We start from the raw sequence: 16788 nt of genomic DNA, 5'->3' as shown, positions 1-16788 counted from the left end.
CTCCGATTTCTTTTCTCTTGGCTTCCTTTCCTTCGCTGTCTGTCTGTCACCAGGATTCTTAACAGAAGCGCTAGTTTGCCTTAGCTGCAGATATCACTGCAGCCACCAATTAGTGTCACTTTTTTCCCCCAAACAGGATGTGAAGCAAAATTGATTTCTATTCGTTTACTGTGTCTGACATGGAACTGTTGTTGCAGTGCTATATCTGAACTAGTTAAACTGTTCAGTGAAAGCTTCAATGATAGCAAACATAGTGATTTGCCTGGCACATCTCTGATTGAGAAACAGAATTAACATTTCAAGTCTCTGACCTTTCATCTCTGATTTGAATGAACATTTGGCCTTCGTGCATGAGCTACTGAGCAGCCTATGGTCTATGACGATCCGTCAGAGTTAATTTTTGCAGGACAGTAAAACATGGATGGACAGTACAAAACTAGCAAATTGAATTTAATCAACAGTTTTCGCATCATGGTTTATAAAACGAGTTGTAATCTTGTCACTCTTTATCTGAGATTTTTTAAAATGTTTTTCAGCCATTATTTGCCTATGACTACAGTGAAATATTTCCAGAGGATGGCTGGAAGGTTTATGACCCAATTGCGGAGTATAAGAGAATGGTAAGCACCATGTTCTAATGAATTACTTTCTTTAATCTGTCACTTCAAGTTGTTGAAGTTTTTTGACCTCTTTGAACTTAGGTCAAAACATGCATGTATGTTTGTGATGGGATCAAAATTTCAAAGGTAATTTTTCTTGGTCTCCATGTGGAACTGAGTCTATTTTAATTAATGATGTTTTGTATCCATGTTACAATAACAACAACAGCTTATATTTATATAGTGCCTTTAAAGTAATGAAACATTCCAGGTGCTTCACAGGAGCATTATAAAACAAAGTGTGACACTGAGCCAGAAATGAGATGTTAGGACAGCTGACTAAAAGCTTGGTTGAAGAGGTAAGTTTTAAGGAGTGTCTTAAAGAAGGAAAGTGAGGTGGAGAGGCGTAGGGAGGGAATTCCAGAGCTTGGGTCCTAGACAGCTGAGGGCTCAGCCACCAATCATGGCTCAGTTATGATTGGTAATGGACAAGGAGCCAGTGTAGGTAGCAAACATGGGTGATAAGGAATGGGGCTTGCTGCGAGTTAAGACACAGCAGCAGAGTTTTAGATGAACTTAAGTTTACAGAGTGTAGAATGTGGGAGACCATCCAGGAGTGCACTGGAATGGTCAAGTCTAGAGGTTTAGCTACAAAGTTAGGAAACTCACCCTACTTGAATTGGAGTTTTACTGCGGCTGCTGAAAGCCCTGAAATGTTTATATTTTGGCACAAGAAAAATGTTTGTGTGGTATAATTTCACAGAATCTTTACAGTGCAGAAGGAGACCATTTGACCCATTGAGTCTGCACTGATTCCCTGAAAGAGCGTTCTATCTAGTCCCACTGCCTTGCCTTATCCCTGTAACCCTGCACATTCTCTATCTTCAGATAGCAATCTAATTGCCTTTTGAATACCTTGATCGAACCTGCCTCCACCATCCTCTCAGGAGGTTCATTCCAGACTTCAACCACCTTTTGGGTGAAAAAAGTTTTCCTCACATCACTTTTACTCCTTTTGCCAATTATTTTGAATCAATGCCCTCTAGTTCTTGATGCTCCCTTGAGTGGGAACAGTATCTCACTATTTACCCTGTCCATACCCCTCAGCATCTTGAATACCTCTTTCAAGTCTCCTCTCAGCCTTCTTTTCTCCAAGGAAAACAATTCCAACCTCTCCAATCTATCCTCATAGCTACAGTTCTTTATCCCTGGAATCATTCTTGTGAATCTCCTCTGTACTCTGTCCAATGCCTTCACATTCTTCCTCAAGTATGGTGTCCAGAACTGAACGCAGTGCTCCAGATGAGGCCTAACTAGTGCCTTATGCAAATTCAACATGACTCTCTTACTCTTGTACTCAATGCTCTTATTAACCAAGCCTAAGATACCAAATGCTTTATTAACTTCTCTCTCAATATGTCCTGCCATCTTCAAAGACTTGCGTACATATACACCGAGGTCCCTCTGTTCCAGCGCCTCCTTTAGAGTTCTCCCTTTATTTTGTACTGTCTCTCCATACTCTTTCTTCTAAAATGAATCACCTTATACTTCTCTGCATTGAACTTCATATGCCACTTTTTTTTTGTGTTTTCCTGTTCGTCAACTTTATTGAAGATAATTTGTACAAAAGTCCAGACCAGCCTAGTCTTCATCTTCCTCCTCCTCTTCATCCTGATTGATCTGGAAGTACCAGAGCTCATAGCTCTCTTTGCTGTTTGCAACTACATGAAGCCAGTCATGCAGGTTGTTTTTCTTGAGGTACTTCTTGATGAGGTATTTCGGGTACCTCTTTGAGAATGGAACCTCAGAGGTAACAGTGATATTACTGTTGTTCCTCTTGGTGTATTGGACAGACATGTCTCTGTCCTTTTGAAATTCAAGACTATCCTCATCACAGTTGACAATGTTTCCAATCTTTGTATCATCTGCAAATTTTGAAATCATGCCCTGAGTCTAGGTCATTAATATACATCAGGAAAAGCAAGGGTCCCAACACTGACCCTGAGGGACTCCACTACAGACCTTCCTCCAATCTGAAAAATAACCATTTATCACTGCTCTCTGTTTTCTGTTAGTTTCTTATCCAAGTGCCTACTTTTCCTTTTATTCCATGAGTTAGAATTTTGCTCTCAAGCCTGTTGTGTGGCACTGTATCAAATGCCTTTTGAAAGTTTCATATCTACCACTTCAGCAGTGTTCCCCTTATCAACCTTCTCTGTTACCTCCTCAAAAAGCTCCAAGTTAGTTAAACATGATTTCCCCTTAATGAATCCATGCTGGTTTTCCTTAATTATCCTGCACTTGTCTAAGTGATTATTGATTTTGTCCTGAACTATAGTTTCCAGAAGTTTCTTTTACCATCTTTTACCAAACTGATTGGTCTTTAGTTGCTAGCTTTATCCTTGCACCCCTTTTTGAACAAGGGTGTAATATGCAATTCTCCAGTCCTCTGGCACCACACCTGTGTCTAAAGAAGATTGGAAGATTATCCCTCTGCAATTTCCACACTTACTTCCCTCAGTACCCTTGAATGCATCTCACCCTGTCCTGGTACCTTATCTACTTTAAGTAAAGATAGCCTTTCTAACGCCACCTCCTTGTCAATTGTAAATTTACAATATGTTTGAAATTATTTCTGCCAATTAAGCTACTATTTACAGTGTAACACGCTAATGGAAATTGTAACATATCTACTAATAATCCTATACTTGAATATGGAGTCAGTGGAGAGTAATAATGGGAGCTGCAATATGTAATACACTGCAGATGCTTCCAGTAACTCGTTAAATAGAGAATCCCAAACACATTTCATACTCACTGAACTGCCACCATTCTGCCTACTACATTTTACTGTGTGGCTTTGTGCCTGTCACAAAGTCTATTTTTAGAAACACAAGGTTATGGCAAATATGTTACAGAAGTAAAATACTGAGGGTGTTGGAAACCTGAAATAAAAACCAAAAGTATTGGAAACACTCAGCAAGTCATGCAGCATCTGTGGATAGAAAATCAGAGTTAACGTTTCAGGTCTGTGACATTTCATCAGAACTGATGAAAATTTTAAGATTGTTCTTAAAGCCTGCCTCTTTCACCAAGCTTTTGGTCACCCCTCCTCCTTTGATTTGCTATTTTTTTTTATTGTATGCTGCTATGAACAACTTGGGATATTATTTATGTTAAAGGAATTCTATAAATGCAGCTTGGCTATTACCCAACTATGTAGTAATGTATTTTATGTTGCCTTCACCAAAAAGGATCATCTTTTATTTCTGCCTATTATTTCAGGGTCTACCCAATGAAAGCTGGAAAATAAGTAGGATAAATGATAATTATGAACTTTGTGATACTTATCCTGCTATATTGGTGGTGCCAGAGAATGTCCCAGATGATGAGTTGAAGAAGGTAGCTACTTTCAGATCCAGAAACCGTATACCAGTAAGTACAAAAATTCTACTGTTATGGACAGGAGGGGTATTTAAGTTAGAACCATAGAACCATAGAAAAGTTACTGCACAGAAGGAGGACATTCGGCCCATCTTGTCCATGACAGCCCGAGGACACCCAGGTGCCCTTTCTAATCCCACCTTCCTGCACCTGGCCCATAGCCCTGCAGCTTACAGCACTTAAGGTGCAGATCCAGGTACCTTTTAAAAGAGTTTAGAGTTTCTGCCTCTACCGCCAGCTTGGGCAGTGAATTCCAGTCACCCACTACCCTCTGCATAAAAAAGTTCTTCCTCATGTCCCCCTACACCTTCTGCCACTTATCTTGAATCTATGTCCCCTGGTTCTAGAATTCTCCTCCAAGGGAAACAATTTTATCCTGTCCACTCTATCTATTCCCCTCATAATTTTGTACACCTCAATCAAGTCACCTCTCAGCCTTCTTTGTTCTAAGGAAAATAACCCCAACCTATCCAATCTCTCCTCATAGCTACACTTTTCTAACCCTGGCAACATTCTTGTAAACCTCCTCTGCACTCTCTCCAGAGCTATTACGTCCTTCCTGAAATGTGGCCACGAGAACTGCACACAATTCTCCAGTTGTGGCCTCACCAGTGTTTTACACAATTCCAACATTGTATCTTTACTTTTATATTCTATACCTCTGCCAGTGCAGGAGAGCATTCCATATTCCTTCTTTACAACCTTGTCTGCTTGGACTGCTGCCTTCAGGGACCTGTGCACTTATACGCCAAGATCTCTCACTTCATCTACCTCTCTTAGTATATTCCCATTTATTTTGTAATTCCTGTAACTGTTTGCTCTCCCTAAATGTATGACCTTCTCTGTGTTAAAATCCATCTGCCACTTTACTGCCCACTCCACCAACCCATCTATATCATTTTGGAGATTATGGCTATCCTCTGCACTATCCACTACTCGGCCAATCTTTGTGTCATCTGCAAATTTTCCAATCGTGCCCCCCACGTTCACGTCCAAATCGTTAATACATAACATAAACAGCAAGGGTCCCAACACCGAGCCCTGTGGAACACCGCTTGAGACAACTTTCCATTTGCAAGGGCATCCATGGACCATTACCCTCTGTTTCCTGTTACAAAGCCAACCTTTTATCCAGTTTGCCACATTACCCTGAATCCCATCCAATCTACCATGTGGTACCTTGTCAAATGCCTTGCTAAAATCCATGTACACAACATCCACTGCACTACCTCCACCAACCCTTCTTGTCACTTCCTCAAAGAATTCAATCAAATTTGTGAGGCAAGACCTTCCTTTAACAAATCCATGCTAACCATCCCCGACTAGTCCATGCCTTTCCACATGACAGTTAATCCTATCTCTCAGGATTGATTCTACTAATTTGCTCACCACCAATGTAAGACTAACTGGTCTATAATTGTTTGGCATTTCCTTTGATCCCTTTTTAAACAATGGAACTACGTTTCCATTTCTCCAGTTCTCTGGTACCTCCCCTGTATCTAGTGAAGATTGGAAAATCATCCTCATCCTCAGAGCATCTGCTATCTCCTCCCTGACTTCCTTCAGCAGCCTCGGAAACAATCCATCTGGCCCTGGTGACTTATCAACTTTCAAGGATTTCAACCCTTCGAGCACTTCCTCTCTCTTTATGACTATCCCGTCCAATATCTCGCAGTGTTCCTCCTGGACTACTATATCTACATCCCTCCTTTCCTTTGTAAACACTGAGATAAAATATTCATTCAAAACCCTTCCCACAGCCTCTGCATCTACACACAAGTTTCCATCTTCATCTCTGATAGGTCCCACTTTTTCCTTAACTAACCTTTTAGCATTAATGTATTGATAAAACATCTTTGGGTTATCTTTAACTTTACTTGCTAATCTTTTTTCATGCCCTCTCTTTGATTTCCTTATTTCCTTTTTTACGTCGTCCCTGCACTTCCTATATTCGTCTAGGCTATCAGCAGTGCTTAGTTCTTTGTGCCTATTGTACGCTTTCTTTTTCTGTTTGATCTTCCCCTGTATTCCTCTCGACAACCAGGGGGGTCTAGATTTGGCATTACCACTCATATTTTTGTAGGAGACATGTCTACTTTGTACAATTAGGATCTCGCTTTTTAGCGCTTCCCACTGGTTTTCCACTGTTTTATCCTCCAGCAGTGCTGTCCAGTCCACCCCAGCCAAGTCCCTTCTCATTTCTGCAAAATTTGCCTTCCCCCAGTTCAAGACTTTTACTCCTGCCTTATCTCTGTCCTTTTCCATGGTAATGCTAAATCTAACTGAATTGTGATCACTGTCCCCGATATGGTCACCAACTGTCACTTCACCCACTTGCCCTTCTTCGTTCCCCAAGACTAGGTCTAGAATTGCATCTCTTGTTGGGTTTGTCACTAATTTTTAAACAGCCCTGATTTCTCCCATCACCACCTATCTGTAAACAGAAAGATGTTTTTGACTATTGATTTCCCTGTTTATAAGTGGCGGCGTATTTCCCCCAACCCCTCAGTTTTAGAGTGATCCAATCTTCTTTTAATGACCCCACAGCAAAGCCATGATAGAGTAGAATCAGAAGGTTAGTTTATTTTATACATGCTCAAAATGCGGGGAAGGAGTGTCGGTATGTAATCCCAGTACATTCACACAGTAAAGGAGGGATAAGGGAAAGAAAGAGGTACAGGTAAAAAAAAAACCAGATAAAATAAGAATTATTGTTTCACGTTGAGTCCAGAGTCCAGAAGCAAAAGTCCAATGGTGTGCTTCCTCAGAGAGGTTAGCAGGCTGAATCTGGTGTTGGGTAATCCACTTTTCCAGGAGTGCCGACTTCCACAATGGGAGTAATGCGTAGAAATGAATTAGTCTTGTAGTAGGCACTGGTACAGAAGTTCAGGCGTTTAGTTGAAACAGTGTAGATGAGGGCCAGGCAGTTTAAACCTAGACAGAGCTCTGGTTCTGCTGCTGCTTGTTGATGGAAGATGGCAGACTGCCTTTGTTCAGCTCCACAAGGCAATATTACAGGTTCTAGCAACTTTTGGTTTGGGGGGGGTCATTTGACATAACTCTCACTTCTTCCCCTTGGTTTGGACAAAGGATGAATATTCCTGATATGCATTCTTGAGATGGCTAATGTTTCATCCATTAATAAGTTTAACAGAGATTACAGGGTCCCTTTGTCCTCACAGATGTAACGTCTGTGTTGGCCAGAGCTCTGCCTTAGAAATGTAAAAAGTCTTTGTGCAGTTCTTTGGAATTTGATTTCTGCAGGCATGAGAGGTTAGCACCACCTCAGAGATAACGTCCCTGCTGTTTTCTGAAGGCTAGAAATTCCTTTTGTGTTAGTTAGGCTTCAGCCTTTGTCCATTTTAAAAAAATAATATAATAAAGTAGCCAACTTGATATAAATACATGTATGTTTTCCATCATGTGTTCTGGGCATGACACTATTTTTGAAAATGTTTGATGTTAGATAAGAATCCCTGGAATAGATTTCATAATTCTGTGGAATGGCATCTTCCTAGTGCCTTAGTATTTTATTTTGCAATAGTACATCAGCTTCCCTTGGTTTGTTTCATGTGTTTATACTATGTCTATTATATATCTATGACATTGGTTGAGGATTACAGCCATTCTGAACTTCAGAGTGCTAGGCAAGCAATTTCCTGTGGTGAGTTCTTAATCAGTTAGACTATGAGGAGTAGCTAAACTAAGGCAAGAGCCTTCCACAGAAGGATAGAGGGAAGTAATTTAAGTGAAATTAACCAATGGGCCTTTCCCCACTGGCTGGTTAGGGTAGCAAAATTAGATTATCAATTAAACTACCCATTCATTTTGATAATTGGTATTTGCCTCAGGAAAAGCTAAGTAGTTGGAAATATTGATATGGCGAAGAAAGAAAATTATATAACAGATCTCTATTTTACAATATCTTTATTAATTGAGGCTAAGTACAATTAAAAGTTTTCATCTGCAGATCAAAGCTGATGAAATTAGACTGTTAAAATTTTGATATTGAACTTGAAGCAGCTACAAGTTGAGATTTTCAGATTCCCAGCAATTATTTCCTTTCTTGATTCCTGCTTTAATCTTTGTGCTGTTGGTGGGAAGTAAATCTCTGCTTCAGTATCCCCATTCTCTTAAAAGGGCAGCAGATAGATGGGAACACCACCACCTGGAAGTTCTCCTCCAGGTCACTCACCATCCTGACTTGGAAATATATTGCTGTTCCTTCACTGTTGCTGGGTCAAAATCCTGGAATTCCCTCCCTAACAGCACTGTGGGTGTACGTACACCACAGGGACTGCAGCAGTTCAAGGCAGGTCACCACCACCTTCTCCAGGGCAAGTAGGGATGGGCAATAAATGCTGGCCAAGCCAGTGAAGCCCACATCCCGTGAATTAAAAAAAATCTCAAATCAACTGGATTTACCTTCTGTGTATTCTAAAGTTTTTTTCTTCCTGTCCAAATTTTTTCTGTCCACCTAAAAAGCTGGCACAAATCTATGCTTGAATAATGAGTTGAATGCTGTTTTGAGATCTAATACAATAGCAGTTTGGATTATGAGGTATACTGCATAACCATGATACATTTTTCGCAATGAATTGAGTAATCAGATGTTATGTTAAATCTCACTATGAGAAGATGAGTTGAATGGGCTTATTAGCAAATGCTATATTTCTAATAAGCAGTGGGATTCATGATATAAGTTATGCTACTGCTCGGAGAAGTACTTGGTTGCAATTGGAGGTTGTTGTGACAATTGCGGCAATTACTTTTGGACATATTTAAATCGAAACCCTGCCATAATGTTGCATTTCAAAGACGATCTGCCTGTAGTGATTGACTTCCACTTCAGCAGTAAATAAATTCAGATTTGAATCTATAAGATATTAGTATTATAATCACTTCATCTTCCCGACAGGTAATATCATGGATACATCCAGAGAGCCAGGCAACAATCACTCGCTGCAGTCAGCCTCTGGTTGGTATGAGTGGCAAGCGTAGCAAAGATGATGAAAAATATCTCCAAATTATTATGGATTCCAATGCACAATCTCACAAAATCTTTATCTTTGATGCTAGGCCAAGTGTTAATGCTGTGGCTAACAAGGTAATGTTTAAACTTTAATTTTCTTGTGAGCTAGACATGTGTATTTTTCAGGTCATACTAATTGAGAACTTTGTATTTTTGCATTGTTTCATTTTGTCAGAGCACTGACTGGACTTCGGCTGAGTGTCATGGTCCAACTACTGATTCACTAAAAGACCACTGGGTATTGGTAAATACATAATGGGCGATAATTCACCATTGAACTTTCGACGCAAGTCTTTTTAAGAGACACTTTTAAGCATTTTCAATCCCTTTCAAATGGATACAATAGTTCCCACCTTCTGGGTGAATAATTTACTTTGTTGAGGCTAGATTAGACCATTTTAGTATAGTTAGATAAATATTCAATAGTTTTTAAAGAACAAGAAAGTAATTAGATTAATTCTAGGGGATAATGAGGTTTAAAAACAAGTGTAAAGAGTAAAAAGGAAATACAAGAATCAAAAGCAAGATGAAACTAAGTGGGAAAATGGACTGATGAAGAGGAAATGAATATAAAACTTTAAACTCAAGGTTACTTTTTAAAAAAAGTTATAAGGCTGTGAAATGAAAGACAGTTTAAAATAAATTAGGAAGTTTTAAAGGATAAGGTGGGAAAAGTAACAAAGATTTATGTACCAAAGAAAATAGCTCAAAAGTAGGAAAATATTGTTGAAGGAAAAGAATAGGGGAGAAAATTAAAGGACTAAAAAACTTCTATGGTAAATTTTAATGTAGCAATATGTCTCAAGGCTTTTTAGGAGAGGATGAAAAGGCTTTGAAAATAACTACAGCAGAGTTAGGAAAGATGACTGAAGGTAGGATCCAAGAAATTATATTTTGAGGAGAATTTTGAAGGTGGGAAGAGTTGGTGCAAGGCAGAGGGTCTAGGAACAGAGTTCTTTAAAAAAAAACAATTATGACTTAATGACCTGGTGCCGAATAGAGCATAGGGAGGATTGATGCAAAGAGGCAGAAGAGCATAAAGTACAGAATAGGAGATATGACTCGAAGAATCAGCAGGGGCACTATTGGGCAGAGCCATCTAGACCAGGATAAGGATTTTCAAATTGATGCATTTTAGTTTTGGATAAGTTGGATTTTATGCAGATTGGAACTAGGAGGGCATTGGGAAAGTCAGACCTAAAGGTGATGAAGAGTTTGTGGCAATGAGTTAGGGTCGAAAAAAATACACAGGAGCTGGTGTAGATGTGATGGTTAGGGTGTGGGCTTTGAAGATTAACTTGGGTCAAAGAGGATTTTGCTACACACCATCAGGTTCACCTGAGCAAGTAGCCATGGTAGGGTTAGAAGTGGACAATAGAGTCACATTTTGGTTGGAGTTAAACATAATGCCATGTGTTAAACTAGACAACAATGTGTTTGATTAGTGACTTAACTTTCAAACAGCCCAATGTCAGCAAGGCTAGTGACACAGGGCTAGGTTTGGGTATTATCAGCATTCATACAATAGCTGACTTCATGCTTATGGATAACAGTATTTGAGAAGAAGCATTTAGACCATATTAGAACTAATTTAACGGATGCTACATTGTGATGAACCCAAACAAACTGCTTTTAGACAACATAAATGATCAAAAAATGTTATTTTTTAATGCTTATCGCCTAAAGTAAAAAGGTATTTTGGGTGTATGCCATTTTTTCAACAGCTGTATTCAACTCCCCTGAGGGATATGTGGTAATATTTTATTTTCAGTATTATGTTCATGGTATTACGATGCCCACGTACCTTTGGGGAGAAAATAACTCTGTTTTATGTTGGGGTGGTTGTCCCTTTAAGTATTAAGTTTCTATGAAGGATTTCTTGTAAAAAAAATAATAACTTGCTTCTAGTTATTGATCATGTAACCAAGCTGCCACGGAGATAAACAATAGTAAAGCAAAGGGTTAAACAAGAAGTTAATTACAGGGAGAACTAGATTCCTGTGTGCAGTTCTGTTTTCAAGCAGCTTAGTTTTTGAACAAGTTGGCTGCAGGGAGCATCTCTTTGAAGCAGAATTCAACTGAAATTCTGTGGGCTGGCTGAAAGGGTTTAAAACCCCTGATAACTGAAGAACTCTACTAACAGTGGGTTGAGTTTCTAGGATAGCCAAGCTGACGAAATCAAGAGAGAGTTCCAAGATGCAAGACTCCAGAGTTAAAGAACATTCGAACCAGGAGAGTTCTGATCCAAGGTGGCTGTGCTCAAAATGCTAGCAATACCTGTGTTGAACTGGGAGTCTACAACCATGGGACAGTTGGAGGAGATTTGAAGGGACAACCTTACCTTAAGTGAATGGAAAGCCCAAGAAATCTCAACCCTTATACAAATCTTTGAAACAGTACTTAAACCAAGTGGTTAATCTTCCAATTTCTGATAAGTATATCATGTGAGTTTTTTGGATTAGATGAGTGTAGAAGGTGATTTGAGTTAAGATGTTCAGTTTAGAGTATAAGCAACGATGTACATTGTACTTGTAATATCTTTAACGTAACTGACTACTTAAGATAGAGTATAGTTAGTATTCATGTTCTTTGAATTTTGTGTAGTAAAATTCTTTTGTTTTAAACAGTGAAGCTTGTGGCTTCATTCTTTTAGTAAATACCTGAGTTTTCGGATTTGCAAACAAGAAAAAGTTATGGTCTATACCAAGAGCATAACAGTATTAATGCACTGTCAGCATTAACCAAATAACGCAATCTTTAGTCTAATCATGTAGGTTCATACCTATCAAATACAGTTTGAGAATCATTTTTCTATTGGTGAGATTCTTAGGGTTGGACATTACAGCTGCAAATTTAGTAGGCTGCTTCCCTCCTTCTCCCACCCCCCCACACCTCCACCCCGTGCACGATTGTAAAATAGGGCATGATGACGTCAGTTGGCAATACATCATCTACAGAAGGCGAGCTGGCGTGGAAATTGGCAGCCTGCCCACTATTTTGAAACTTGTTAATGAACAAGCTATTGAGTTTGTTAACACCCCAGTCGTCAGCAACTTTTCTTTGGCCGCTGCATTTTCAGATGTGAAAATATTTGGGAGTGTTTTATGACAGCTATGATGAGGCGGCACAAGGGTGGAAGAAAAGGCCATGGGGGAAACAAAGCAGCAGGTTAGCGTGTGGGCGGGGGGTGGATTCAACTTCATGGAAAATTATGAAAAAACTGAAAAGAAGGGAGAGCCCAGGATAGGCTATTAAAGTCTCCAGAACACAAAATAGAACAGAGTGTTTGGAAAGGGCTAGGAATCTAACTTCAAGCACATCAGATAAAGGGACAACAATGAGAAAGGGGACACGAAATACAGGACTGAAGGTTTTGTATCTGAATACACGCAGTATACGAAATAAGGTAAATGAGCTTGTGGCGCAGATTGAAATTGGCAGGTATGATGTGGTGGGCATTACGGAGACATGGCTGCAAGGGGATCAGGACTGGGAGCTAAATATCCAAGGATATACATCCTATCGAAAAGATAGGCAGGTTGGCAGAGGGGGTGGGGTTGCTTTGTTAGTAAGAAATGAAATTAAATCGATAGCAAGAAATGATGTAAGGTCAAATGATGTAGAATCTGTGTGGGTAGAGTTGAGGAACCGCAAAGGTAAAAAAACCATAATGGGAGTTATGTACAGGCCTCCGAACAGTAGTCAGGATGTGGGGCACAAGATACACCAGGAGATAGAAAAGGTGTGTAAGAAAGGCAAGGTTACAGTGATCATGGGGGATTTCAATATGCAGGTAGACTGGGAAAATCAGGTTGGTAGTGGATCCCAAGAAAAGGAATTTGTGGAATGTCTATGAGATGGCTTTTTGGAGCAGCTTGTGGTGGAGCCCACTAGGTAAAAGGCAATTCTAGATTTAGTGATGTGTAATGAGGCAGATTTGATAAGGGAGCTTAAGGTGAAGGAACCCTTAGGAAGAAGTGACCATAATATGATAGAATTTACCCTGCAATTTGAGAGGAAAAAGCTGGAATCAGATGTAACGGTATGACAGTTGAATAAAGGCAACTACAGAGGCATGAGGGAGGAGCTGGCCAGAATTGACTGGGAGATGAGCCTAGCAGGAGAGACAGTGGAACAGCAATGACAGGAGTTTCTGGGAGTAATTTGGGAGACACAGCAAAAATTCATCCCTAGCAAGAAGAAGCATACTAAAGGGAGGACGAGGCAACCATGGCTGACAAGGGAAGTCAGGGACAGCATAAAAGCTAAAGAGAAAGCATACAATGCGGCAAAGAGCAGTGGGAAGCCAAGGGATTGGGAAGCCTACAAAGACCAACAGAGGACAACTAAAAAAGAAATAAGGAGGGAGAAGATTAAATGTGAGGGTAAACTAGCCAGTAATATAAAAGAAGATTGCAAGAGTTTTTTTAGATATATAAAGGGTAAGAGAGAGGCAAAAGTGGACATTGGGCCGCTGGAAAATGACACTGGAGAAGTAGTAGTGGGGAACAAAGAAATGGAGGAGGAACTGAATAGGTATTTTGCGTCAGTCTTCACAGTGGAAGACACGAGTGACATCCCCAAAGTTCAAGAGAGTCGGGGGGCAGAGGTGAGTATGGTGGTCATTACCAAGGAGAAGGTGCTAGGAAAACTGAAAGGTCTGAAGGTGGATAAATCACCTGGACCAGATGGATTACACCCCAGAGTTCTGAAGGAGATAGCTGAAGAGATAGTGGAGGCGTTAGTGGTGATCTTTCAGGAATCACTGGAGTCAGGGAGGGTCCCAGAGGACTGGAAAATTGCTAATGTAACACCCCTGTTTAAGAAGGGAGTGAGGCAAAAGACGGGAAATTACAGGCCAATTAGCCTGACCTCGGTCGTTGGTAAGATTTTAGAGTCCATTATTAAGGATGAAATTTCAGAATACTTGGAAGTGCATGGTAAAATCAGGCAAAGTCAGCATGGTTTCATCAAGGGGAGGTCATGCCTGACAAATCTGTTAGAATTCTTTGAGGAGGTAACGAGTAGGTTAGACAAAGGAGAGCCAATGGATGTTATCTACTTGGACTTCCAGAAGGCCTTTGACAAGGTGCCGCACAGGAGGCAGCTCAGTAAGATAAGAACCCATGGTGTTAGAGGCAAGGTACTAGCATGGATAGAAGATTGGCTGTCTGGCAGGAGGCAGAGAATGGGGATAAGGGGGTCCTTCTCAGGATGGCGGCCGGTGACTAGTGGAGTTCCGCAGGGGTCAGTGTTGGGACCACAACTTTTCACTTTATACATTAATGATCTAGATGAAGGAACTGAGGGCATCCTGGCTAAGTTTGCAGATGATACAAAGATAGATGGAGGGACAGGTAGTATTGAGGAGGTGGGGAGGCTGCAGAAGGATTTGGACATGTTAGGAGAATGGGCAAAGAAGTGGCAGATAGAATACAATGTGAGGAAGTGTGAGGTCATGCACTTTGGTAGGAAGAATAGAGGCATAGACTATTTTCTAAATGGGGAGAGAATTCAGAAATCTGGAGTGCAAAGGGATTTGGGAGTCCTAGTCCAGGATTCTCTTAAGGTTAACTTGCAGGTTGAGTCGGTAGTTAGGAAGGCAAATGCAATGTTGGCATTTATTTCAAGAGGACTAGAATATAAAAGCAGGGATGTGCTGCTGAGGCTTTATAAGGCTCTGGTCAGACCACATTTAGAATATTGTGAGCAATTTTGGGCCCCGTATCTCAGGAAGGATGTTCTGGCCCTGGAGAGGGTCCAGAGGAGGTTCACGAGAACGATCCCTGGAATGAAAGGCTTAACATATGAGGAACGTTTGAGGACTCTGGGTCTATACTCGATGGAGTTTAGAAGGATGAGGGGGGGATCTGATTGAAACTTACAGAATACTGAAAGGCCTCTCCTACTAATGGAGAGAGACTAGGACCCGAGGGCACAGCCTCAGAGTAAAGGGAAGACCTATTAGAACAGGGATGAGGAGAAACTTCTTTAGCCAGAGAGTGGTGAATCTATGGAATTTATTGCCACAGAAGGCTGTGGAGGCCAAGTCATTGAGTGTATTTAAGACTGAGATAGATAGGTTCTTGATTGGTAAGGGGATCAAAGGTTGCGGGGAGAAGGCGGGAGAATGGGGTTGAGAAACTTATCAGCCATGATTGAATGGCGGGGCAGACTCGATGGGCCAAATGGCCTAATTTCTGCTCCTATGTCTTTTGGTCTTATGGGGCCATGGCTGAATGTAGCAGCAGATTCTGCTGGTGAAGGTTGCAGTGCCTGCATGTTTTTTTAACTTTTTTTTAAGCTTTTTTGAACCCTCAATAAAAGATGAAGGCTGAGAGCAGGGGGCCTTTAAACTTGTAGCCTTGAGCGCCTTCCTGTTCATGGCATTACCCCTCTGCTGCATGATGTCCCGGCCTGCAGTACCGAATGGACGTGGAGGCCCTCTATTTGCACCTTGAATTGGCCTCCTTTCTGCCAGACCACACCTAATTGTCTATCCAACATTGATTTGACAAGCTGAGAAGGGAAGGGAGCATACCACTTAGTTTCCATTCTGCTTTCCACCCCGCTGAAAAATGTAAAATGCAGCCCCTAATGATCTTTACCTTTTGACACTGACGACTATGGCTTCATGCAGTGTTAAATGTACCCAATGTCTTTGTTACTTATTGATAATGCTACTCTCCTCACATCAGCAGCATCATTGTGTGGAGTTGGATTCTGCTACGGACTGTAGCAGCAGTTCACAAGGACTGCAGTTGTCCTTCAAACTGCATAAGGCGTTCCCAGGCATTTTTTTTTCTTTTGTGACATAGTTAATATTAGAAGGTGACACTTGCATCATGATAATGGTTCTTGCCTTTGAAGCTTGAGATGCCAGTGCATTCATGTTAAGTCCGTGTTGTTAGTTGGAATTTGGAGATACTGTAATTTATAAATGTGAGACTCTTTTACTTTAATTATATTTTGGTTTGCTCAGGCAAAGGGAGGTGGCTATGAAAGTGAAGATGCCTATCAGAATGCAGAGCTGGTCTTTCTCGATATCCATAATATCCATGTAATGAGGGAATCCTTACGAAAATTGAAAGAGATAGTTTACCCCAACATAGAAGAATCCCATTGGTTATCCAACTTAGAATCAACACACTGGTTGGAACACATAAAAGTAAGTTTGAGTTCTTCCTATGCTTGTGCATTATCAGTTCAACCTAAGCTAGCAACCATGTGGGAGATGCAATTGAGGGTTATGATACAGAGTTTCTAAAAACCTTGACCTGGGGAAAGTTCTGGCTCATCCTCTTCTGGGCTTTATCCACTCAATGTGCCATCTTCAGGTGACACAAGAATGTTTTCAGCACAGTGGAAGAGCTTATTTTTTCTTAAATATTTGGCAATATTTTTGTCATGTATACACAACAATGTTATTTATTTTCCTGTCAGTTTTATTTAATACCTTAAGTTAATACTGCTATACAGTATCACCATAACTTAGTGATGAGATATTAACCTGAGTATTACTTCATTACTTTTGTTATTCACAAATTATTGAAATCAAGAGTACTAAAGCTAAGTGCTAGAAATTGATCAGAAGTGGTCTGATTCTGTGCATTGACACTTTGTAAGAAAGCAAATTGCAGTGCAGCTCTACTTAGTAGTGTAACGAAGGATGAGTGAAATATTTCCTTTTTAAAAACTGCATGAAATTTCTCT

At 40.5% G+C, this 16788-nt stretch overlaps 1 protein-coding gene across 2 annotated transcripts in view; it reads left to right on the top strand.

Moving 5' to 3' along the window:
• The window catches only part of mtmr2 (myotubularin related protein 2), a 91690-nt gene that overhangs the window by 48532 nt on the left and 26370 nt on the right, over positions 1-16788 (top strand). For both annotated transcript variants that reach the window (XM_078545802.1, XM_078545801.1), the window contains exons 6-9: positions 537-620; positions 3885-4034; positions 8962-9150; positions 16058-16243. In XM_078545802.1, the coding sequence (XP_078401928.1) occupies positions 537-620; positions 3885-4034; positions 8962-9150; positions 16058-16243 (609 nt within the window). The remainder of the gene's footprint in view (positions 1-536; positions 621-3884; positions 4035-8961; positions 9151-16057; positions 16244-16788) is intronic.

Source organism: Cetorhinus maximus, chromosome 7 (assembly GCF_964194155.1).
Source record: "Cetorhinus maximus chromosome 7, sCetMax3.hap1.1, whole genome shotgun sequence".
NCBI lineage: Eukaryota > Metazoa > Chordata > Chondrichthyes > Lamniformes > Cetorhinidae > Cetorhinus > Cetorhinus maximus.
The sequence above is the reverse complement of the archived record's forward strand: the minus strand, read 5'-3'. Positions and strand labels throughout refer to the sequence as shown.